General features: G+C 32.3%; 1 protein-coding gene across 1 annotated transcript in view; it reads left to right on the forward strand.

The window, feature by feature from the left end:
* The window catches only part of Dhc36C (Dynein heavy chain at 36C), a 138,806-nt gene that overhangs the window by 97,284 nt on the left and 15,218 nt on the right, over positions 1–26,304 (forward strand). The window contains exon 26 of the mRNA XM_065499980.1: positions 22,318–23,694. Within this exon, the coding sequence (XP_065356052.1) occupies positions 22,318–23,694 (1,377 nt within the window). The remainder of the gene's footprint in view (positions 1–22,317; positions 23,695–26,304) is intronic.

A 26,304-nucleotide genomic window follows, 5' to 3' on the forward strand; every position in this document is an offset into this window, starting at 1 on the left:
CAAAACCGTAAAGCTCATCAACGTTGGGACCTGTCGCCAAGATGATTCAGTCGTCCGTATAAGTGGTAACTTCTACACCCTGTGGGCACTGGGAGTTTAGAGAGGTAGTAGTTAAACAGGAGCGGCGACAGGACCCCGCCCTGAGGGTCCCTTTGGTTAAATCTACGGGGTTTTGAGCATTTGTCTCTAAACTCCAAGAACGACTGCCTACCACTCAGATAATTCACTATCCATATCTTCGTGTTGTTGGACATTGCGGACTGCGGGATGTCCTGGAAGAGTGTGCTGTGAATGACAGAGTCGAAGGTCTTCGACAGGTCAAGTGCCACTAGAACAGTGCGTTCAAAAGGCTTCTGGTGGTTTAAGCCCTGTGAGATCTGAGTGACTACGGCGGATAATGCTGTGGTGGTGCTTTGCATCTTACGGAATCCATTCTGGTGAGGAGCTGCTGGTAGTTGTGTGGAATTTGTGAAAAATTACATTCTCTATCTCCTGTACGCCGTTGAGAATCTTCAAAGTGGACCAAATGCTTTAAATACCAGACATCATAATTTTTGGTGAAATACATTCAAACAAATGAAACATGATTCGTTGAATCATCGATCGTATGCACATGATCGTATTCGGTGATGATCTACATTATGCATATCGTTCGTGTTCTTCTTTATGAAAAATTCATCAGCAAAATAATCAATGGAATGGGTGTTCGATATAGATGATCAGTTACCAATAATGATATAGAGTAGAAAAAAAAACGAAGATTTGTGATACCCGTGCTTTAGTCATGGACTCGTATGATGAAATCCAGACTATGACAATAAATTAGAGAACCATGCCAGATTCTATCAAAATCCTTGAACATATTCGGAATCATCTGCTTACTATTTCCATATGGGTGACTAATGTCTCTTTTCTTCCTCTTAACAAGACACCAATAACAAATTATAACATATTGAATTTATTCCTTCTGTTCATCAATTTGAATTCAAGGAAATTTCTTGAATTTTACACACTTCAATTAAGTTTTTGTTTTTATTTTTCTTAAAAATCATTCATCTTATTTTTGTTGTAGTAAAACTTAATTTGGCAAAATCCTCATACACAAATTTCAAGTCATTTTATCTTCCTTTCGTTTTGCAAATAAAGTTAATTTGACAGAACTCAATATAACGCATTCACGCGTTTAATAAGAAAAAAAGAAAAGAAGAAAATACACACATGATGCCACACACCGAAAACGAAATGAGGAGTCAAATAAAAAGGAACAACTGTTTTAAATTGCAAATCAAAAGGAAAGATTTTGGGAAATAAAACAGAAGACCCAAAAATAAAATCAATATATTTAACCCTCTAAGGGCTGCAAATAACAGAGGCAAACAATTTATAAAAAAGAAACCATAAATTAAAAGTGTTCTAGATTGATACTTATATATTGTGATAAAATATTAGAATGATGAATTTAGGGGATTACTTCAGTGTAATTTTAATAAAGTTTACTCAATTAAATATTCAACATTTTATGCATAACAATATGGTGTTATGGAATCGACCAACCATTCAAAATATACAACCATGCAACAGATTCCTTCATTATTCAACAACAGATACCAAAAAAAAAAAAACACCATGAATAAAAAACCTGCCTAAGGATGTGAAATTTTCCATAAAATATACAGAATACAAATGAAAAACAAAAAAATTATGCAACACACAAGCTTTCAAAGTCTGATTGTGCAGACTTTAAGTATAAATTAAGTTTTGTTTTCTATATTTCTCTCCTCGCTATCTTATTGTATATGATTTATACAATGAGAAGAAATTACAGTCAGCATCAATTGAAATAAGTGAGGTTGGAATAAACTTCTGTTAGGTTAGCTCTTGGTTGCGGAGTAATTGGAGTAGCGAATGTGATCATTTGATTTGAATTGTCTCACATGAAAGTGGCGGTAACAACTTAAGCAGGGAGAGTTAGTATATCTCACATGTAAACAGTATGAGTTGAGGTAGTCAATTGATTAAAAATAGTTGAGGGTTTTTGAAAGAAAGTGTATTATATAGAAATGTGTGGGCATCGGGATAAAATTACCTTATCTCATTAGAAAACATTCCCTCATAGTAACGATACGCAAACTACTGTCACCGATAAGATGCTTGGAACACTTTTAAATATTGATGGCAACTATTTATGACCAAATCGCGACAGAAGGCACTTAAATTTGGTTTAAATTGAGATATTTAGTTTGCAGTAAAGTCATATTTGAATTAATAGTGTTCTGGTTCTGGTTTTGATATTGTAAATTGAATTTAATCGAATGTTCTTCTGATTTGATTGTCCCTACTTGTTTCGTTAAAGATCCGAGTATTTGTTAACTAAGTAGTTAAAATCTTGACAGCCCTAAAAGACGAGGCAAAGAAGAGTTCTAGAAGTCTATATTATTGGAGAAAAATTTAATATAATCAAATTAAAAAGACTAAAGGGCTATATATATCCAAAAATGATCCGATAATGATCAATAGCACTCCATCTCGTGCTTTATTTGTTATGCACTGTATGCACTGGCTACCTGTATGCACTGGCTACCTGTATGCACTGGCTACTGGCTACCGATTGATCTCATGGCCAAACAATTGTTTATAAATTCGACGGTTAGGCTCAGTACTGTGGGAACATGGAAATCTGGATGTACCGGCCCTACAAATATTGACTATTGAACTCTCTTTTCCTTTATTGACAGACGCTTCTCTGTATCGATTGCTTGAGGTGTCTCTAGAGGACACGTTTTTTATCTATACAGACGGCTCCGAGTCCGCGTTTTCTGAAGGGGCATGTTTCAGGCTTGATCACCAATGTAGTGTAATTCAAGCTGAGATTTCAGCCATCAAAAGCGGAGTACTATAGGTTATTTGGTTTGAATATCCATATACAGTAAACCTGCTATTAAATCCCTCTCTTAACGAGATGGCGAGTCATTCTAACCTGGTGTACTCGGCAATACTATAGCGGATGAACTGTCCATAACTCGGAATATTGTAAATCACTCTTACAGCGTAAGTTTTTTTAGCTCAGATGGTCTAGTTTGAAAAATTGCTCTGTATCGAGGCTTACATGTCCCGTTTAGGTAATGTCCCTTACGGGCTTGGCAACGAATTTTGATAGCCATGCTTAGGGCACTGTTTAATTGGTGCGAATGCTAGGAGACTGAACACTTCTTATAATGACTTCTATAGAAGTTGTCAAGACGAAGACGAGGAGGAAACGGTTGAACACCTCCTCTGTCTTTACCCTGCTCTATCGGAAACCTGGACTACGACAATGGGTAGTTATCGTATACACGGCTTAGAGTATTATCGGGAGTGGATGTTAGAACAGAGGATTCGTTTATTGGATTTGTGCATTCGTTTATATCATCACCCCTTTCTGACACGTGAAGGAAATTTGGAGAACCTCAACATGATTGTTTAGGGTATCACAAATTAATATTGAAAAACTCGTATCTAACGTATTCGAAACCAAAAGCGTCGGAAACTCCCACTTTAGTGGTACCTTTGAATGACTATTGAACACGTTTGAAGAGATGCCACATACAATATGTTTCATGTTTCGTTTCAAACTCTGATAGGCTTGGCCTATAATTGAATGAATATGAATTGAAAATGTAGCTGTCATCTACAAAGGATGACAAAAAGGAGCCTTGAGGTACTGCTGAATGAATATTGAACTCGTTTGAACATATCCCAAATACAAAAGCAATACCTTACCAAAAGGTTTTACTCATCCAAAAACACTACTTCACTTTAGCCACAATAGTGTATGGAACGACATCTACTTTCCGATAGGAAGACTAGCAGGTCTTCCGTAATCCTACCCTTACGAAAGCCATACTGTCGGTCACAAAGTAAATAGTTTGGCACCAAATTAAATAGAAGGTAGTCCCTGGACAGGATCAAAATCAGGGAATTGTTGAATGAAAAAAAAAAAAGTTGCGGTGATGAATGAGGAGGCAATCGATCCCTTTTCTGCAAGATGGCTGTACAGCAGAAACTAAAGGATACTGCACAAGACAGGTGGACCAATGAAACTTCCTGTGCTACAACGAGGTCGAGGCCGTATATAATGCCAGCAGGACGAATCTACTTATGGAATTCCGTCGTGAGCAAATAAGGCTAATTGTCTCCTTTATTACAGAACACTGTATAATTGGGACACATGTCATAATGAAGAAGATGAGGACACAGTGTCTCACCTATTCTGACAATGCCCGGCTCTGACAAACCTGAAGAACGCATCTTCGGCATCCCATTAATATCATGCTTGGATGAGCTATCAAGGATAAATATTAGACGAATCTACTCCTTCATTAGGGAATCTGGTTGGTTTAAATCGGAGACAACGGAAGTATTATAAATATCCTGCTGTTTACCCCTTAGATATCATAATGGACCCAATTGAGCTTATTGACGAGTGGATGCCCATGGAACCTAACATAACCTAGTTTTCCATACTCTCCAAATATTTGGAAAGTTCTAAACAAATTGGAAGTGGCACAAAATTCTCAAGGTTGGTAGTTTTCTGACAAGGGAATACAGAGTTTTAAACAATTGCTAATGGATGAATTTCCTTCGAGGGTTACTGCTTCAAAATCAGTGCCTGAGACTAATGTGTGATGAGACTGGATAAAATTCTTTTAGGCGTACTGAGCTCAAATATATGGACAGTAAGGAAGGTTAGCAAGTCTTCCGCAGAGTTTATACTACGAAAGTCATACTGCCAGTCGCTATAAATTAAAAGAGAATATTTAACAAGATGGTAGTTTATCATACCCTTTCATGATTCTATTCTAAGCCTCTCCTTTTGGAATAGGCGTTACATTAGAAACCTTACAATACATTGACTAATCTCTGATAAGATATAAAGAGTTGTATAGGTTTGGTAATGGATGAGCTACCGCTGAAGAGCACTGATTCGAAATTAATGCCAGAAACTTCTTTGTGTTGAGCTATGCTAAAATCCTGTGAACAGCAAATTTTGGATCATTTAACAGCGTGGATAGATTTCCGATTGGAATGCTAGCATTGCTTCCGTAGGACTTCTCTTACGAAAGTCATTCTCTCGGTCGCTAAGTAAATTGTTGGTCACTAAGTTAATTGTTGGCTTACGTTGAAGAGCACTATTTTCAGATCACACCACTGCTGAAATCCTTTTAACAGCACGAGTTCGAAATAATATATTTCGTATAGTTACTGTTACTCTTGCAAATGCGAGAGGAAAGTGATTGTTTGCTTTTTCAAATGGGTCAGCGAATCTTTGATCGTCATTAAATGGGTAGAAACTATCATTATTAAACTAATGACAAGAGACTTTTACTAACATGGAGAGCAGTAAAAACGTTAGCACTAAGACTCTGAGCAGAAAGAGCTTTTTCGAGCTTTCGGCGTTGTCTAATCGAAGATTTAGATACTTTTAATACTCAGCATTAAATGATATCCAAGAAACCATTTTACTTTCATGCAGTTCTAGGAGACAGTACCGAACTAGTTATTTTACCCATCATTTAGGGTGGGAGCTAGTTACTAAAATAGCCACGAGACTAGTCTAGGTAGGCATTGCATTGGTTAAATAGCGTTAGTTACCTTACTAGCTTTGTAACTGGCTACTTGATCAGCTACTTGACTAGTTATTTTAACACGTACATGTCCTAAGGAGTGACCATCTGATAGCTGATCGAAAGTATTCAACGCTTCTGGTGGGTAAAATAAAGTGCAGTACAGAAAAAAGTTTGAAGTAAGAGACACTAAAGTTACTATTGACATGGGATATCAGATACTTAAGCAAAAATAAAAATAAACAGTATGAAAATTATAAAACAAGTTTGTACGAATTACTCACTCCAGATTACTTAGAGACACTTAAGTGTCAATTGTCCTCACGCTAGATTACTTGGGATGTATAAAGTAACCAATTGCCTTCTCTCTGTGCTACAAAGTGCACACACGTGTCAAATGACCAAAATATATAAATTGGAGTCAGCCAAGTGATAAGACATTTGTGACAATTACTGTATTTAAGGGATACATTGCTGGGAAGAGTTTGTTCGCACTTGACACACAAGCCTTTTCATGTTATGAAAGGTTCTACGATATTGTTACGTTTTAACCTTTTCAAAACGTTTGGTTTATTTTCTTTAAATAAACCGGATACTTTTGATTGCAAATAAAAGCCGTTTAGTAGTTTGAAAATTGTAACAACTCTTTATTTATTTAAAATGTACAACAATAGAATTAAATAGTCACTCAATGTTCTCAGAAATACAGACACTTTATAATGTACACCTCTGCCACTATTTATAACACTGTCATCTGCCACACAATCTGTACTCTAGATTGTTCTTTAACTGTCAAAATTCGAATATTCTAGATCTTACTAATACATACGCCATCTGTGGTGTACTTTCTACAATGTTCTTTAACTGAATATTCGAATTCGAATACAGCGTTGCCAACTTACGATCAAATCAACTGAAAGCTTTTATTTAATAATGCCCACAGATATTTTACAGTTTGCTATTACAGCACTGTTATTTGAAAGCATTATGATATTTTTAAATCAGCCCGTAAAATCGTTATATTTGAATTCAAGTACAATTTCGTAGCAATATTAAGCTGTACGTTACGAAGTTCGGGTAAAGAAAAGGCGACCAAAATGGTACTAAGAAAGAAAGAAAGAAAGAAAGAAAGAAAAAAAGAAAGAAAGAAAGAAAGAAAGAAAGAAAGAAAGAAAGAAAGAGAGAAAGAAAGAAAGAAAGAAAGAAAGAAAGAAAGAAAGAAAGAAAGAAAGAAAGAAAGAAAGAAAGAAAGAAAGAAAGAAAGAAAGAAAATTGGATCCCAACAACACATAAAACAAAATATGGCTCTTTCATTATTTGCGAATTTATTTGTTATGATCACTGAAATCACTAGTAACAACAATTTAACTGCGTGATAAGGTCTTTCCATCCTCTGATTGTATTTAAATGGAATCACTCATATCCTTAGAAATTCGTAATAAATTTTTGATTGTTTTTGATTTCAGATATGATCATGAATTCGAAATGATCGCGAACGTACATATTTTTATTTCGGGAATTGTTCAACATTCTACCAAATTTATTTAACAAACAACAGTACTATTTAAAACATTGTTAACCAAACTCTCACAACAATAGATTTGCTTCGTATTATAGTGTTACCATGTGTGTACATTGAACCAAATTTCTTTTGAAAATATCCTTCACTGGCAACACATGTAAAATAACTCATGTTCGTTTTTTAATTTCGGTTTCACATATATAAGAAACTCACACATAGACGGTGCCCGCGGGCGTACTGCTGGATACCAATGATTTAAAACTTATTCCTCTCTATTCAATTGACGTACAGGGTACTAAATAAAATTCAACCTACTACCTCATACTTAAACTTGGTACATATGTATGTATGTAGAAATATCGCTATAAGTGACATCCAGTGAAGAATATAATGCTTCATTTGAGTGTTTCTCTACAACGCCAAAGAAGTGTAGTGCTAAAAAAGTAGAAAATTAATGAGATTTATTATTGTACCAGTAAAAAGATAAATGTCTTTTCATTTATATCTACAAAAAAGAATACAAAAAACCCCAAACGAATAAAATCTAAATGATTGACATTATAAAGATACGAAGGTGTTCTTCATCCTATTATTCTCTTTTCTTATTTTATCTTTTTCAATATACCAATATTCGAAAATTCCTATAGATATATTTACGTACCTACATAGAAAATGTTATTTATTTGAGTATAAATAAGTGTTTTTAATAAGAAAAACTTTGTCTACCTTCAAAGGAATAGCTACAAACGGAGGCAATGAAGTATGTAATGATTCCTTTTTTCTTTTGGCTTCCAAATTTTTTGTTACTAGCATAACCCGGTGCACTTCGCTACCCCTACCCTAGTAAAATTAAAAAAAAAATATGAATGAAAATACGAAAATAACACATACAAAATTTGAGAATCTCAATTGATATTCACTTGATATTCGATCCCACTTCCACTGCTCCGATCCCACCCATTTTTAAACCTTTTATGTAAATATCAAGCTTTACTTTAACTTTCATTTATAAGGGAGGGGTCATTCCTACTAAGCCGATCATGCTTAGCTAAACTTCGAACAGGGAACAGAAATAAATTCGTTTTATCTAACCTCCGTAGAATGGTAATGAATTGATTGATACAGAGTTTAAATTATTTTAGAATAATAGTTCTCTAGATATTCAAAATTAATTATTTACTTTGTGCCACAATCACTAATGCAATCCCGACCATTTTCAGCCAATCTGTGTAAAATGGTAAGAGAGCTATGCGGACAAAGTTTGAAGAACCTTACAAATATTATGACTCACTTCCTCCCATTTTGTGTGCTATGCCCTCTAATCTAATTCCGTCTATATTCAGCTAAACTCCGCACAGTAATAAGAAATTATTACTCTATAAGTTTAAACACTTTTACAATTACAATCAAAATTTATTATATACTTTGTATAGCGTGTGCCACGCCCACTATTCCAATCCCGAACAATTTCAGCGAAATTATGCAAAATTATAAAAGAACCATTTAGACTTAGTTTGAAGAATCTTGCAATTATAGTTCACAAAATATTTAGAAATAACAGGCGACTCACCATTTTTTCCGACCCGTCCCATTTTTGATTAAACTTCATGCAGTGATAAGTAATTGATTCGTATGAAGTTTGAAAACCGTCACAATTATAGTTCTGCACATATTATAAAATAACTATTTACTCATGTACAATTACATATTTACCCCCATATGCATAAACAAATTTTGAATGGAAATTTAGTTTTATAAACCTTTGATAAATTTAAAAATTGTTTATGCATATGGAAGTTAGAAAATAAAAAAAAACACCTTCAAAATACATATATTATTGTGACTTTAAATTACTAAAGTCTTCTTCTTTGTTTTCTATAACAACTCTCACTTAAAACAGAGCGAAATCAATACGGTTTAATTGTTTCTCTTATTTATTTACAACAACAAATTGAACAAACACGCCTTGCTTTGTTTACTTTTTAGCTTAAGGTTCACATGTACACGTTTTTGCATATGTGTTAGTAACATCTTTAAACGCATATAACTCCTAAAAAACTGAACCAATTTCAATAAAATATATATTCTGCACTTCTGTGAATAAATCCCTTTAAAATGGTATATTGATTGCCCAAATTGAATGTATAATGTGAGCGTAAAAGGGGTCTAAAGAAATCGACTTGCCTATTAATATTATGATAAGCATAAAAAAAGACAAACTTACTTTTTTTATTACTTATTTGTGTATATTTTACCTTTCGGTTTGGTTTCTTTTTTACGTTGCTTGCCTCATTTATTGTTTGAGATTTATGAAATGGAAAAATCTAGCAAAGTATTTTAATTGTACATATTTGTTTGGGATGGAATTGTGCCAGAAAATAATGAAACATATGTAGATTTTTCCTGTGGTTTAGTTATGTGCCTTTCTTTACTTATAAATGATGAAGGTTTATCAAATTTTGGCATTTTTGTGAAGCAAATATTTGTAAGATTTATAAAGTTTATATGAATAATATATTTTATTTTAATTTAGGTCTCATGTTAGGTATGTTTACTTTTTTCTCATACTTTTTTAAATGCCGAAATTTTGTCCATAAAATATAAGGTATTTTTTTTACAGCCACCACTAAAAATGGGGGCTATACTGATTTTGTCATTCCGTTTGTAACACATTGAAATATTTGTATATATTCTGTGATGTTAGTATATATATTATGTGTTCTGTGCTTACGCTTTAGCCTCAGAAAACAGAAGAAACTTAGAAGAAAATCTGTCAATAAAAGCATAGTTTCTAGATGTGATTTTCTACTGTTTATATACGGTTACAATAACACCAATATTCACAATATGTGCTATACGGGAAGTCGATCCATTCCATCTTTATATAAAAGACTACGCTCAATATTAGTGAACTCGGACACTCATCTTTAATATCTCTCCTACTCTACTGCTTATTTTACCTTATATATTATTTTGCAGATGACAGCAACATTTGCCATTCATATTCATTCAGTTATAGACCAAGCCTCTCGGAGAATGGGGCAATGAGGCACAGAATATACAGAAGTGTCAAATTTGACGTTTAAAAAACGCCAAATCAGATGTTAGGGCAGTTCTCATAAAAAGAGATAGCAATATATTTTGTACTACAATATCAGTGATGTGTTAAAGCAAAACGCTATATACAACACGAATTTGGTAGACAAAGAAATGTGAACAAAACAAACAAATAAATTTGTAAGACAATTTTTTCGTAGTCTGTGGCACAAAATTTTTTAAAATGGAAAATTATAAAAATGTGTGTATTGTTTACGTGTAAATTTAAATGAAACAAAATTCTTGGTTGTTTTTTACGTTTACAAAATAAAACTCCACATGTACAATGGCAATTAAAAGTGAAATATTACAAAAATAAATGATTGCATCAAACTAAATCGGAAAGAAATTGAATTATTGCGGCAGAAAATTAAGACTAAAACAAAATGAAAAGGGCAGTTACTAAAAATGAAACAAATATAGAACTATATTATTTTCTGTCTCGTGACGCCTCTGTATACTTTGTGAATGAGGCAAAACATGAATGATTCCCTTAATAGGGACCTTGTGACAATCTCTGAATGGGGTTGTGCGAATAGGATCGCTTTGAACGCACGCTAGACTCAGTGTTGCATGTTGAAACAAAAACGAACGACGGATCGTGACGCTTTACACCACCCATCTGTATTTATGGGTGGTGTAAATATTGTGGAATCAGACTCTCTTGGTGTTCTGGGCATGAGACTATAATGTGATGTTCGCTGGTCTAAACACATTTTCCAAGTGTCGAAAGAAGCATTCAAGTCTCTCGGTTGTCTAAAACGGTGTAGGAATTACTTCACTCCATCTAATCTCCTCATTATGTATATCACATATATCAGACCGAAAATTTAATACAATTCCCATGCATGATCCGGTGCTTCAAAGCCTATTTTGTAGCTTCTCGACCGCGTACAGGAGAGGGCAAAGGTGATTATTGGTGAAAGTAGGGTATCCAACTCTATTGATTCGCTGGGTCACCGACTCAATGTGGGCTGCGTTTCACTGCTCAATAGGTACTACAATCGAATATGTTCTGATAAAATTAGGGAACTCGTTCCTGATACTCGCAGATTTTTACGTGGTCGATTGGCCAGTGGATCGCATAACACACTACAGGGAAAATTTGTTCATTAGTGTTACTGTTCGTATGTGAAACAATCTTTGCACTTAAGTTTTCCATAACACTTTCAATGTAGGAAAGTTCAAATCGAATGTCCACAAACACTACACTCTCATTTCTCTCTTCCATAACCTATTTTCCTATTTCCAATACAATGCTTTGCATGAGTAGGAAACATTCTCTGAGTGCTGGTCGAACAAAAAAAAAAATCGAGTACATAGATTATTTAGGGAAAACATAACAACTCGCAGAGAATCGATAAAATCGGTCCACAAAAGGCTGAGATATAAGGAAAAACCAAGACAACCTCGATTTTTGACCTATTTTTGACTCATATCTGGATTACTATATCATTAATATAGACAATATGGATATCTAATGATAAATTCAAAGACCTGTGCAACGACGTATATAATACCATAGTAAGTTGGACCTACAATGGGTCAAAATCGGAAAAAATATTTTTTAACCCCATTTTTTTTTCACCGAACATTTTTTTTCACTAAATATTAAAAATTTTTTTTTTTAAATCAAAAATTTTTTTATTTTAAATTAAAAAAAAAATTTTTTTTAAAATTTAAAAAAAAAATTAAAAAACAACTGGAAAAAAAATTCAAATTTTGTTTACCTAAAAATATTAAAAATGTTTATTTTAAAGTATAATTTGGCGAAGGGTATATAAGATTCAGCACAGCACGAATATAGCTCTCTTACTTGTTATACCCTTCAGCTTCGTGAGAAGGGTATATATAAGTTTGTCATTCCGTTTGTAATTTCTACATTTTTCATTTCCGACCCTATAAAGTATATATATTCTGGATCCTTATAGATAGCGGAGTCGATTAAGCCATGTCCGTCTGTCTGTCTGTCCGTCTGTCCGTCTGTCTGTCTGTCTGTTGAAATCAATTTTCTGAAGGCCCCAGATATCTCCGGGATCCAAATCTTCAACAATTCTGTCAGACATACTTTCGAGAATTTTGCTATTTAAAATCAGCAAAATCCGTCCATAAATAACGGAGATATGAGCAAAAATCCGAGACAACCTCTGAAAATTTCATCAAAAAACACAATGTATTGCATGCTTTGACAAAAAAACAACAAAACGTATGGTTGGATGTGCAAGCTTTGCGTATTTTGTTTTTTTTTGTGTTTTGTTTCTTTTGGCGTTGTTGTTGTTTTTTATACAACTAAACGGTTGTTTGGTTGTGTGTTGGTTTTTTTGACAAAAAAACAACAAAACGTATGTTTGGTTGTGCAAGCTTTGCGTATTTTGTTTTTCTTTTGTGTTTTGTTTCTCTTGGCGTTGTTGTTGTTTTTTTATACAATTAAACGTATATTTGGATGTGTGTTGGTTTCATTTCCTTGCGTATTTTGTTTTTGTTTTTTCTTTTGGTGTTCTGTTTCGTTTGGCGTTGTTGTTGTTTTTTGTGTTCTTGATAAATTTAGGATGCTGTACGCTGAAAGTGGGCAATGTACATACATACCTATATACTAATTATAAAAAATAATAATGCATCCACAACAAAGGTGAAGGGTATATAAGATTCGGCATAGCCAAATATAGCACTCTTACTTGTTTTATATATAAATTTGTTGTTAGTCCTATAAAAATGGAGAAAATCGTGAAATATTTGGAACCGCGGTCATCAAAAAACTGGAGTAAGGTGGGTAAAAATATTAAAAATTTAATATTCAAATGCAAATATCTCCTAAGGTATAAGAGATAATTGAAAATTTGAATTTTAGGGGGGTACAAATGGGTAAAATTAGCGGAACTAATAAAGCAACCACTAAAAGTCGAACTTAATCTAACTTTATGTAAAAAATAAGTGGACTTTTTGTACTTTTAAGGAGATAAAACGGGTGAAACCCAAGTTTTACTACTTTTTTGTATCCAATAAAAAAAAAATCAAATGGATTTTGTAATTTTTTAGAAAATTTAACGTATAAGATGTTAAATTGATTTCTCTTTTTGGTACTTTTTATACATTAATATGGTATAAAATTTTTTATTATAAACCCCTCTATTAATAAAGAATTTTTAGCTTAGCATCACGTGCTGGGTATCCGCTAGTAGTAAAATACAAAACCACCTGCATACATTTTCTGAAAGGATTGCGGAATAACTTAAGTGTTCCTACGCTGATGATAAGAAAGTTATCAATCCGTAAGAAGTTTGGATCAACGGCCTTGTGATCCTCTTTTAACCTAACCTAGACTGTCTATAAAGAAAGATCATTCAAATGGGTCCATAATGTTCATAAAATCGTTTGTTTCAAAAAAAACTCAAAGCTTTTATAAAACAAGTAAGAAAGTATGGTCGGTCAAACCCGACCATTCAATACCCAACACTAAGTAAATGAGCAAAATCAACTTTCTTTTAAAATTTCAATAATTTGTTTTCGTGAATGATTTTCGAAAGAGTGCATTATATGGCAGCTATGACTAATTATGGACCGATCGCCATGAAATTAGGTCATGTTTATTAGTGTTGAATTGAACGTGTATACCAAAATTTTTAAGACATTTTTGCTCGTTAAAGTGATTTTCGGAAGAGGGTGTTATATATGAGCTATGACTAATTATGGACCGATCATCATAAAATTAGGTGACATGATTTCCGTATATATAAGATTTATTTGGAGGGAAATTTGTGTAGATACCTATATGAATTAAACATTTATCACGAATAAAGTCCAATTTCGGGAGGACATTTGTATGGGGGCTAGGTGAAATAATGAACCGATTTCCGCCATTTTCAAATTTTATCGAAATATCTTCAAAATTGCGACCTGTAATTTGCGCACAAGGTTTACATTTACAGACGGACGGACATCGTTTAATCGACTCAGAAAGTGATTCTAAGTCGATCGGTATACTTTAAGGTGGGTGTTAGACTAATATTTTGGGCGTTACAAACATCTACACAAACGCATAATAACCTCCTCACTATGCACAGTGGGGGATCTGAAAAAAAAAATGGAAATAAATCTGTAACTTCTAAACGAATAGCCCGATTTTAATGGCTATAGAGTAGGTGCTGATAAGTTTTAGTTTTGAATTTGGGCTTATAACACCAAGTTGGGTCCATGTCACAATGCCCCAAAATGGGGCACCTCGGGTATATCAAATATTAAAAATGATGCCAAATTTTTGTTTGCGATCCGATTTGAAAGATTTATATATACAGTAGCCCAATAAAGTCTTCATACAGGAATTCAAATTAAATTTCTTTCGTTGAAAGCTGTATTTGTAATTTAAAAGTAATGAAATATATTTGTTAAAAAAATAAATTCACACTAAAAAAAAATTAAAACAACATCACTTAAGTCGGGTTTAGCAACATTTCCTATCACGTCCAAAATTTCACCGTTATTAGAATTTTTGATTCTGAGTCAAATAACGAATTTTTTTTTGGCTTTTTTGGGCTTTAATGTTCGAAATATTATGAAACTTAATAGCCCCGCCCACCAAAAAGTTTGCGTGACCGAGAATAAATTTTTCGTTATTTTACTCAGAATCAATAAATCTAATAACGGTGAACTTTTGGGCGTTATTTGAATTTTTTTTTGCTAGAATCGACATAAGACATGTATTATTACATATCTCATAAAAAAAAACTGCTTTAAATTAAAGTAACATAATAATTTTTTCTGTATGTAGACTTTCTTGGGCTACTGTATATATGGAATCTACTAGGCGAGATTTACAAAAAACATTGCTTTAGCCATATATTATCCTTTATAGTTTACGAGTTATTCGCATTTGAAAAGTATAATTTTATTTTATTTACCCACCTTGGTCTGGTTTTTGGCTAATAACGGATCTAATTATCTCCCGATTTTCTTGAAATATAAGTTTTTGAATTAACAAGACATGTATTAATAATAGTAAGAAATAATTGTTTAAAAACCTCTACTAACTCAAAAGTTATGTGCATTAAGTACTTAAGTACTTTTTTTTCGAAAAAAGTACTTACATTAATTTTAAATTATACAAAAAATAAGAAAAATATAAATAGTGTATTTATATTTTTCTGAAAGACAACACTTCGGGAAATATTATTAAAGCAAAATAATATCAAAATTCGTATTCGATTCATAAAAAACTGTTATTACATTTTAAAAATTAAAATTTTCCAAAAAAAATTTTTATTCTCATATTTTTGAAAAAAGTCTTTTATAATTTTTTTAATTTTTAAAAATTTTTGAAAAGAGGACATAATTTCCTACACGTTGATATATAATATGTGTATCTTCTCTTTTCCGCTAGTCAAATTTATAGATATAAAATCAACAACAAACTGAAAATTTATAGAAAATTGTTGTTTTGTAATATATTTTTGTACACTGCATTGCACAGTGGTTTAGAAACTTTTTTTTTTTGGAAATAATTCGGTATCTCGGGAACTATTGGAGATATTATTACAAAATTTTACATGGTTAGAGCTGAGGTGTTTTTGAGTTGAATTACATTTGTTCAGCTTCCTAGGGGTAATACGGGCCAGTTTGTGCCCCCTCAAAGTTGGTCACCTCGGGTCTCAAAATTTTTAAAAAAATCCCCAAAAATTAATTTATGATCCGAATGAGCTGAAATTTTAAATATAAATAGAAGATCTACAAAAAATAAGCTTACATGTGTAGGTTATCTCCTTCAGTTGAAGAGATATTTAGGTTTATTTTTTTTTTTTAATTTTGCTCGATTTTTTTTGTTTTTTAGATATGGCGGCCCTACGGAGGGTCGAATTTTTTTTTTTCAAAATATCAGCTATATTGGCAATAAAATTCTAAATAAAATAAAAACAACTTGGTAACAGTTATCTCGTCCGTGTAAAAAGTTACACGCATCCAAAGTTGGAACATGTAAAATGGGCCTAATTTTTTACGATTTTTCCTAAAAAAGTCCCTATATTTTTTCTTTTGTAGAAACAAATTTTCTTTGGGACTATATACAATTTTTATATGTTCCGGAAAGAAAACTTAATGCAAAAGCATGTAAAGTAAAATTGGGCTCACTTAAGCGGACACAGTATCCCCCAGACCTATCCATACTTTTACAATTTAAAAAAAAATATTTAGGTTTCAGTAAAAAATTCTAAAGAGGCAAAGCACCGATCCTCGAAAAAGTTCCGTAGTTGTATAACCCTATATGTTGTTTAAATACTTAGAAAGTTGTTTTACTATCACACGGTAAATAGCGTCACAGTAGGCACTTTTCTAAAAAAACTCAGTTTTTGGAACACATTTTCCCCGTTTTAGGAATTTCGGTATTTGAAAATAAAAAATGTCAAAAATTATAATGTCATTAATTTAAGGACATTTGAATCTAAATTAGTTCCCAATTTTGTTATGATATCTTTAACCGTTAAAATTTTACATTAAATCAAATTTTATATTTTTATTCGTGGAAAATCACCATATGAAAGTTTTTTTAGTTTTTAAGGTAAATGAAGTCCCAAAATTTTATAAAATTAATTAATTTTACTAAAATATCAATCCTCAGGTCATAATGTTTTCAACAGTATCAAATACTTATATAAAAAGCCTTTATTTACTCCTCAGAAGTTCCACAAACCTTGCCCGCTTTGACAAATTTGTACATTTTTTCATACCTCAGCTCTAACCATGTGAAATTTTGTGATAATATCTCCAATAGTTCCCGAGATACCGAATTATTTCCAAAAAAAAAGTTTCTAAACCACTGTGCATTGCCGATAATCTGAATTACCAAACATGAGAGACAACTACAAGGTGAAGCTAATTACTGCGAGTTATGTATTTGGAAGCCATTTGCCATTTGCAGTTTTAAGATCTCTAAATGTTTTTTAGCTAAATATTTTAAATCAAGATAAATAAAACTTATAAATTCTGTTTATATATCATATTCTGCTTAATACGATTTAGATACAATCTCACAATCTTATTATTCAATCGTTTCAAATATGTTTTTGCTTTTTAATAAAATAAATCTGAATTATTTCTCTAATAAATCAATAATTTTGCAACTGAGCTTTATAACAAAACAAAAAAATATCAATGTAATACTGAGAAGTAATACTGAACACAAAAATAAAACTACTATATTATTGACCACATCAAACTTTTTGTAGTTTTCTCATTTTCTTGTTATTTGATACTTTAATACCATCAATAAAACGTACATTCTTCTTCTATTTTGGTATTAATAAGGAGTGAGATCGAAAAATTCTTAACATACATATATGTTTATAAAAAAGAAACCACTAAACTTACAGCTTTAATTTTTTTTTTATTTGATTGAAATTATTATTACAATTTACAAAAAAAATTATTTTTATAGTTTTAATCACTAGTGATGAAATTTTGAACCTTTTTCGGAAACCCTTCCATTAACGTTTTTATAGTGCTTTCTGTCACTTTGCTCGAACATGTAGTCCATCTCCGTTTAAAATCTACCACACTTTTGGACACCTTTTTTGTACTCTTCAATTCTCTTTTAACAAGAGCCCAATATCTCTCCACTGGCCTTAGCTCCGGGCAGTTTGGAGGATTTGCCTCTCTTGGTACAAATACCACATTATTGTTCTTGTACCACTCAAGGGCTTGTTTGCCATAGTGACAGGATGCCAAGTCAGGCCAAAAATAAGTGGACACATTATGAAGTCTTATGAATGGAAGCAGCCTTTTTTGTAAACATTCCTTGATGTAAATTTCGGTATTTATAGAGCCCGTTGTAACAAATGAGTGGCTTCTTTTGCCGCAACTGCATATTGCTTGCCATACCAAGAACTTTCTGGGAAATTTTGTCTGCTTTTGGGTCCTAAACTTTTCTTCAACATTCCCTCGAGCATCAGCAACATAAAATTTTTGACCTGGAAGTTGCGAAAAATCTGCCAGAACATACGTTTCGTCATCCATTATGCAGCAAGAATATTTTTTTATAAAACTTGACTTCAATTTCCGTGCTCTGTTTTTGGCCTCTAAATTTTTAGTAGCGTTCCTGTCAGGAACTTTTTGAGCCTTGTATGTTTTTAAACCTGCATTAGCTTTAACTTTTCGTACCAAATAGTCCGAGCACTGAGCTAACCGGGCTGCTTTCCTACCGGATGTGTTGGGAGCTCTTTTGAAAATGCGTTCTATTTTTTTGGCTTTAGAAACATCATGTGGACCATTCCTTCTACCTGAACCAGGTTTTCTATCAACTGACAAGTTCTCCCGGTACTGTTTAATAACATTGGAAACAGTTTGACGGCAGACCTTTGTATGCTTGGCCAACTTTTTGTAAGACCAAGTTGGGTTTTGTTGAAAATATTTAATAACTAGCTGACCCGGTGCGCTTCGCCACCCCAATTAGAAGAAAGAAATAGTACTATCAAGTCTCACTTTGTGAATCTAATTGTAAATGTCTAATTTCATATTTCTGGGTCCATTATTATAGAATATTCAAAAAGTACCATTGCAATAAACAAATAGTACCATTGATTATCACTTTTAAATTCGCATTCACTAAACCATAACCCGTCAAGTTTGAATTTTAGATTTGTATATCATTTCCTATATTATCAACTAATTTTGTTTCTATAATACTTAAGATTTAATAAATTATCACAAAACCGAAACCGATCGGTTTTTAATTTTTTAAAACCGAAACCGCGGTTTTGAAATTCTTCGATTTTTTGGAAAGTCTAGGTCCATTATTATAGGAAATTCAAAAAAAGTACCATTAGAATATATAAAAAGTACCAAAAATCCCCCACTTGTGGTTTCCCACTCACTCGGGTCCATATAAGCTTAATTTCATGGCTTTAGGTTCATTGGTGTAGAAATTACAAAAAGTACCATTCGAATAAAGAAAAAGTACCAAAAAGTCTCCCCTAGAATTCTAACTCACTTAGAACCATGTATGCTTAATTTCATGTTTTTATGTCCATTGCTATAGAAAATTAAAAAAAAGTACCATTATAATGTAGAAAAAGTACTAAAAAGTATACACTTGTGGTTTTCCAGTCACTCGGGTTCATATAAGCTTTATTTCATGATTCTAGGTTCATTGGTGAAGAAATTACAAAAAGTACCATTCGAATAAAGAAAAAGTACCAAAAAGTCTCCCCTTAGAATTCTCACTCACTTAGGACCATATACATATGTTTAATTTCATGTTTATAAGTCCATTGTTATAGAAAATTCAAAAAAGTACCATTAGAATATAGAAAAAGTACCAAAAAGCAGCCACTTGCGGATTCCCTCTCACTCTGGTCCATATAACCTTTATTTTATATTTCAAGGTTCATTGGTGAAGAAATTACAAAAAGTACCATTCGAATAAAGAAAAAGTACCAAAAAGTCTACCCTAGAATTCTAACTCACTTAGGACCATGTATGCTTAATTTCATGTTTTTAAGTCCATTGCTATAGAAAATTAAAAAAAAGTACCATTAGAATAAACAAAAGGTACCATGAGGTATCCGATTGAATTTTCAATCACTTAGGACCATATACGCTTAGTTTCATATTTAGATCCATTATATTATAGAAAATTCAAAAAGTACCATTAGAATATAGAAAAAGTACCAAAAAGCACCCACTTGTAGTTTCCCACTCACTCGGTTCCATATAAGCTTTATTTCATGTTTCTAGGTTCATTGGTGAAGAAATTACAAAAAGTACCAATCGAATAAAGAAAAAGTACCACAAAGTCTCCCCATAGAATTCTCACTTACTTAGGACCATATATGCTTAATTTCATGTTTCTAAGTTCATTGTTATAGAAAATTCAAAAAGTACTATTAGAATAAACAAAAAGTACCAAAAAGTCTCCCCCTAGAATTCTCACTCACTTAGGACCATATATGCTTAACTTCATATTTCTATGTCCATTATTACAGAAAATTCAAAAAGTACCATTCGAATATAGAAAAAGTACCAAAAAGCAGTCACTTGTAGATTCCCACTCACTCCGGTCTTAATTTCATGTTTTTAGGTTCATTGGTGAAGAAATTACAAAAAGTACCATTCGAATAAAGAAAAAGTACCAAAAAGTCTCCCCCTAGAATTATCACTTACTTAGGACCATATATGCTTAATTTCATGTTTCTAAGTCCATAGTTATAGAAAATTCAAAAAAGTACCATTAGAATATAGAAAAAGTACCAAAAAACCCACACTTGTGGTTTTCCACTCACTCGGTTTATATATAAGCTTTATTTCATGTTTCTAGGTTCATTGGTGAAGAAATTACAAAAAGTACCATTCCAATAAAGAAAAAGTACCAAAAAGTCTCCCGCTAGAATTCTCACTCACTTAGGACCATATATGTTTAATTTCATGTTTATAAGTCCATTATTATAGAAATTTCAAAAAAAGTACCATTAGATGAACAAAAAAGTACCTATAGTACAGTTCACACATTTTGGTACCTAAATATTATCCCCCATTCCTAACACTAACTTCACTCAAATAAATATCAGCTAACTTTAATGTCGATAACTGAAATAATTTAAAATTTTAAAAAAGTACCATAAGGAGAAAAGTACCAATTTCCCTTTTCTTACTTGAACACCTCAAGTTTGAAATTTAAAAATATTCCATTTTGCCAAAATTGTTTATGCTATAGGCATGTATCAAAATATTAAAATCTGTGTTAATGTGCCCAAGAATAAATATGTTTTAAAAAAAGTACCAAACTGTTTACCCGGATTTGGCCCAATATACACCTCGGTACTCGAGTTCCAAATAACACGCTGTTAGTTAATTTTTGTATGAATCCAGGAACCAACGTTAAAAAAAATTATCAAAATTGGCTTAATAATTTCAAATATAATGTATTTTCCCGATTTTATCCCCTTTTTGGTACCTTTTTTATCCCCATTGAGGTGGTACAATTTCATTCAAATAAATTTCTGTAACGTGGTGGGAGCTCATAATAAAATATTCGTATGTCTATGTCAAATTATAGAAAAACATATTTTATGAAAAAGTACCAAAAATTAACACAATTTTTATCCCTTAAAGGTTCGAATTTCCAAAAAGTACCAAACTTATATTTTTTATTTTTTGTTAATTAAAGAATACGATTTAAAGTTTGTTTCTATGTTTATTGGTTTAAAAGATACATAGGGTGCAAAAAAAGTACCAAAATACAGTTTTTACCCGTTTTCTCCCCTAAAAGTTTCGAATTTCCAAAAAGTACGAAACACCTGTCAGCTTATTTTTTAAATGGAGTAACATGCTGTTTTAAGTTTTTTTGTATCTTTATTAGTTTTGAAGATATAAGGTTACCGAATTTACCCGTTTTTACCCTTTTTTACCCCCTAAACGTTCGAATTTCCAAAAATCCCTTCTTATCGGATCGTTTTGGGGAGGGAGGAACCCACAGTTAAAATTTCGTGATTCTAGCTTCAGCCGTTTGGGCTGTGCGATGATGAATCAGTCAGTCAGTCAGTCAGTCAGTCAGTCAGTCAGTCAGTAACGTTACTCTTTTATATATATAGATAGATTTCAGTACGCACTTTTTTCTGGTCACTCATTTTAATCAGATTAACAAAAAAATTAATATAATTGACATTACACATAATAACTGACATGTTTTTCAAAGGTAACTTGATCAAAAAAAAATTCAAATAATACTTGGGTTAAAAAATGTAATGAAAAACGTGTGTTAAGAATTTTTCGATCTCACTCCTTACTTTAAGCATCTTATTAAACGTACGATTGAAAGTAGTATAGAATTTAATAATGTCCATTTCTACATAAACTCGTCTTGTAATTGGGTTGGATGCGTAAATATATATATCGCAACAGCTGTTGGGATTTAAAATATTTATCATTCACTAGTCAAAATAATCCCTATTGGCTTTACAATTTTGTTAAAACATTTATTTCCTTTTCCTTTATCTTTTGTGTCTCTAAATAAACTGATACATACGAAAGTAAGCATGCATGCGTTTAAACACAACCTATTTATTCCTTGAATACACTTTTATGTCCTAGCAATAATTTTACTTCATTTCCTTTTAGGATAAACTACTGTTTTCATTAATTTTGAATATAAATCTTATGAAGTCAGAGGGTAAAATCGATAATGCCGAATGGATGTTTTTGCTAACGGGCGGCATTGGTTTGGACAACCCGCACAAAAATCCTGCCAAATGGTTGGGCATACAAAGTTGGAATGAAATATGTCGTTTATCTGAGTTGAGCAATTTCAAAGGATTACGTGAAGATGTGGTGGCCAATTTAGAGCAATGGAAATTGTTATTTGACTCAGCTACACCGCAAGATAATGAGGCCATACCATTGCAGTGGCAAAAACGACTGACTTTATTTCAAAAATTACTGCTTTTACGAGTTTTTCGGCCGGATAAATTGGTGCCAGCAATATTGGGTTTTGTGGCCGCTGAAATGGGTCAAAAATTTGTGGATCCTCCCCAGTTTGATTTGGCAGCCTCATTTGCCGACTCTCACTGCTGTATTCCCCTAATATTTATATTGACTCCGGGTTCAGATCCCACAGCTACCTTGCTGAAATTTGCCGATGAACAGGGTTTTGGCAGTAACCGTTTGTTTTCTTTGTCCCTGGGCCAGGGACAGGGTCCCATAGCTGTGAAAATGATAGATGAAGGTGTTAAATTGGGCAATTGGGTGGTTTTACAAAACTGTCATTTAGCCAAGAGTTTTATGCCTCAATTGGAGAAGATTTGTGAGGGCATGGTACCCGATTCAACACATCCTGATTTTCGTTTATGGCTGACCTCCTATCCGGCCGACCATTTCCCGGTGGTGGTACTGCAAAATGGCATAAAAATGACCAATGAGCCTCCCAAAGGTTTAAGATCCAACATTGTGCGATCCATGCTATCAGATCCCATATCAGATCCTGAGTGGTATGAGTCCTGCAAACAAAATCAGACCTTTAAACAATTGATCTATTCGCTGTGCTTCTTTCATGCCGCCATACAAGAACGCCGCTATTTTGGTCCCATAGGCTGGAATATTCCCTATGAATTCAATGAAACCGATTTGCGTATAAGTTTAATGCAACTGAAAATGTTTTTGGATCAATATGAGGGCGTCAACTATGATGCTTTGAGATATTTGACGGGCGAGTGCAATTATGGTGGACGTGTTACTGATGACTGGGATCGACGCACTTTAAAGACTATTCTAAATAGATACTATTGCTCGGAAGTGTTGGATTTGGAAACACCTTTCTATTTCGATGATAAGCAAATCTATTATATACCTGTATTCAAAGAAGTGGAAAATTATATCAACTATACTAAGGAATTGCCACAACAAACTGTGCCCGCCATATTTGGTTTTCATGCTAATGCTGATATTATGAAGGATCAACAGGAAACGGATATGTTGCTGGGTCATACGTTATTAACACAGGTATGTGGACATTTTTATTTTTCTTAACTCTTTTATACATAAATATTTCAAAATAAACCAATATAAATGTTATTTTGTGTTCGTCTGCTCCGAATTTAATGTGCATCACTGTCCAAATAAATGAATTTGTGAATTTTGACATATAATTGCTCTAGAGTTATCTTTTTAGTTTACATATTGGCAGTGGAAAAATTCCGCTTCAAAAACGAAAAATTTGTTCTAATTTAATTGTCAGTACATATCAAAATCATTGGAAATTAGAAATTGTATTCAACATATTGTTACGTTTTTACCTTTTAAAAATGGTGGTTTATTTCCTTTAAATAAACAGGATACTTTTGATTGCAAAAAAGCAGGTCATTGTTTTCTAGATAATTCTCGATAATTCACCATCTACTGACACCTTACGGGTATTTCTAGCATTATCGAAGACATTCACTTCTATAACGATCAACTCAAAGCATTTATTCAATGTGGTAATGTTCCACTGCAATGTTAACAATATCCACAGTTATGTTAACTGCTGTTAATCGGCCGGTAAACAACATTCTTCACAATTCGAAATCTCCAGAAATAGAAAGGTTGAGAAACGTGTTGCAACTTTTTGAACCAGCCCACAGAGGGTTGAAATGTACCAAAAGTGGCGATTAATTCAAAAGCTGAACTTTATATATTTCAGTCATGTTTGGTATTGGGTTAAAGTGCATTAAATAATACATCACAGACTGCTAAAATTACAGTTGTGAGTAACTTACTTTATTGGCAGTGAGCGGTCAAAGTCAAATAATTTTTACAAATTTTGCGTGCTGTTGTTTAAATTGAAAATTGTGATATTTCGAGTGCTTATATTTTTTGTTAAATCTGTTAAAAGTAGAAATATTAAAATGGAACCATCAACTTCAGGCATTTGAGAACATAAATAAATATTTTTTGTTTAGATAAATGTTTTGAAAATATTTTTTAAGATTTTTTTTAAAGTTCTCCATTATTGGGGTTTTTTCGATATATAGATTGAGTTTAAAAAAAATCAGGGCTAGATCGGGTAAATTCCATTAAATGCTCTTAAAATATGAACTTTCAGCTTCTATATACAGAAAAAAAAATCGTGCGGGTTTATTGAGGTTTTTTACTTATTTAAGTTATAGTGAAAGAACTCCTCTTGCTAAAAAAACATTTTCTGATACAAAATAGGTTAAAACATTTTTTTCTTACATTTTTTTTAAAGTTGTGTTTTTATGTATTTATGATTGTTCATTACAAAAATTTATAATATTGTCTTTTGTGGCTTTTTTTTAAAAAAATTTGTACATTTATAAAATTTTGTGAAAAACAAATATTGGATTTTAAATTAAATTTATACTAATATAAATACATGCAATAAATTTATATTTTGAATCTTTTAATAGCACATTAAGTATGCTTTAATTTCCAATTTTATTCAATAATTTATCGCTTTCCATTCCAAAGTTACAGCATAAATTGTGAAAAAAGGTCTATTTTTCCAAAAAACAATAATGCGCTTAAAGGGTTAAACAAATTTAACCTTTTTAACCTTTTTTTTCTAAAATGCTGTGTTTTTATGTGCTTATAATAACTCATCAATAAAAAATATAATATTTTAAAACTACGGCTTCTATGAATTAATCGCCACTTTGGGTACCATTCAACCCACTAAATTCAAATACATTTTCGTAACAACATACATGTTTTTAGGATAATTTTGATTTCGTCTGCATTTAAATAATAAGAAATGTTAAACATTTTGAGAAAGAGTTCTCATCTTAGTCTAATCAATTTGAAGGCATCTGAATTTCCTGAAGCTATGTATTTGATTTATAAAATTCGGATCTACAGTTACTCTCTTCATTGACCTTAATATTTTGATTAGTCGGATTTAAACTCATACCGATTTCTTAAACAGTGTTCGGTTCTTTACAATTGAAGTTTTGATATCTTTACAATAATAGTATTATTCCATTAGATATATAAAGATATGTGTACAACAAATTTTAGACTATTTAGGATCATCTAAATTGAAGATATATAAACCTTTGAATGTATTGAGAGAAATGTGATCAGAAAATATGTTCACAAAGTGTTGATAAGAGGAGATACTGATTTAAGGAAACTGGAAATGGTAAGGCCAACATGAGAAGAATCTTTGAAGAAATTAGCTGGAAGTGGGACAAATAATATTTATTTCTAAACCAAAACACGTCATTACAGTGAAAACAAACAAATATACAAAAAGTATTCCGATCCAAAATGCCGAAAACGAAAATCTCGAAATCTCTTTAAAGGTATTGGGCAATATAAACAAGTAAGAAGTATGATCGGTCAAGCCCGACCATATTTTAGACTATTCACTTATACACTGAATAAATAAGCAAAAACTTTTGTTTTCATTTCAATACTTTTGGAAGTTGGCCTTATATGGAAGCTATGACTAATTATGGACCGATCGCGGACCGAAATAAGGTCGTGTGATTTATGTCTATATGAAATTTATTTATTTTTTTACTTAGTTTTATGTCGATAACAAAATTTTTAAGAGATTTATGCTCGTTAAAGTGATTTTGGGAAACGGGCCTTACATGGGAGCTATGACTA

Source organism: Calliphora vicina, chromosome 2 (assembly GCF_958450345.1).
Source record: "Calliphora vicina chromosome 2, idCalVici1.1, whole genome shotgun sequence".
NCBI classification, from domain to species: Eukaryota; Metazoa; Arthropoda; class Insecta; order Diptera; family Calliphoridae; genus Calliphora; species Calliphora vicina.